Here is a 1,250-nt window from a genome sequence, read left to right as displayed (position 1 = left end):
TACAGTGTGCTGAACAAAGTGTACCTGCGATGGCCGGCTCCATGTTGGACAGGTTCTGAAAGCACTGCATTTTGACTTCGTACAGGATGAACATCTGCTCCTGTGCGGACAGAGGACCATCAAACCCCATCTGTGGAGCACAACGGACACGATCAGATCTGYGACCCTGTGTCTGGACCGTATATGTGAATAAATTACCCAATGYTTGAAATTTTAACAGCATCTGGGACAACTAAATATCTCCCATCTGYTCTGGACAGATGCTAACCAGAGGAAACTGGGAAAGGCTCGACTCCAGAGATGRTGTCAGAAAGCAAAAGAAAAGCATCTTATTATACAATCTTAATTAAATTACTGATTATTTACACTTTAATTCAGAGTACACTATAATTGCTCTGTTTTTTTAGAGGTTAGGATCTTGTTTACAGATGAATTAATAACCTATCTTTAAACTATTTAAGTCATCTATTAGGGGAGTCTTATTGTAAGGTGGTACCATTTTTTCTGTATTAGAACAAATAGAGTAAATGTGTTTGAATAAATGTTTTGCTGATTGGATTAAACTGTGCCTTTGGCTGAAATTAGTCTCTGTGGCCACAGAAAAGTCACTTCCCAGTAACAAGTGAAGCATTTTTTAAGCACTTTAAAGTTGAATTCGTCTCAGGTGTGTAGCCCTGGCTATTGTTCAAACTGAAGACAAACAAAAGCAGGCAACATTATCCATCTCACAACCTGTCAGCCTGTCCACAAGAATTACACTGTAATTGTGYCAAGTCAGGTTTACAGAAGCGTGTAAAAGTCTGTTTGAAACATGTCATTAGAGACCGGGCATATTTAAATGTTCCTGACAGATTCTTTCACCATTAATAAAACGCACAGGTTTAAACATTGACATTAAAGCATCACTGTTTTCCAGGAGCGTTGATTATTATAATCGACTTCAGTGAGAGCACACCGAGCTGCAGAGGGAAGTCTGCAATACTTTTTATTAACGCTTTGCCAGTTAACTTCCTCCTGCCCCTGAATTAAGATGCTCAAACTATTTTCGTCTTCAAGAATCAAACCTGCAGCCTCAGGACGACAAGGCCGTGGCACTGACCACCAAACTACAGGAGAGAAGCCAGGAGGTTCTTCCAGGAGTGGTAAAGTGGTAAATCTTTCTCTTTAGGATGGGATAAAACCCGTCTCATAATCTTTCCTGCGTGGTACACTGAAAAAAAAAAGATTTTTGGGTGTAGTAACATTTATTT

General features: G+C 39.8%; 1 protein-coding gene across 1 annotated transcript in view; it reads right to left on the bottom strand.

Annotated features, from left to right (window-relative positions):
* Positions 1-1,250, bottom strand: part of pth2ra (parathyroid hormone 2 receptor a) — a gene marked incomplete in the record, with an annotated part of 54,996 nt that overhangs the window by 47,975 nt on the left and 5,771 nt on the right. The window contains 1 exon segment of the mRNA XM_014024865.1: positions 25-130. Coding sequence (XP_013880319.1) covers positions 25-130 — 106 coding nt within the window.

The sequence above is a fragment of the Austrofundulus limnaeus genome, unplaced genomic scaffold, assembly GCF_001266775.1.
Source record: "Austrofundulus limnaeus strain Quisiro unplaced genomic scaffold, Austrofundulus_limnaeus-1.0 Scaffold443, whole genome shotgun sequence".
NCBI lineage: Eukaryota > Metazoa > Chordata > Actinopteri > Cyprinodontiformes > Rivulidae > Austrofundulus > Austrofundulus limnaeus.
The sequence above is the reverse complement of the archived record's forward strand: the minus strand, read 5'-3'. Positions and strand labels throughout refer to the sequence as shown.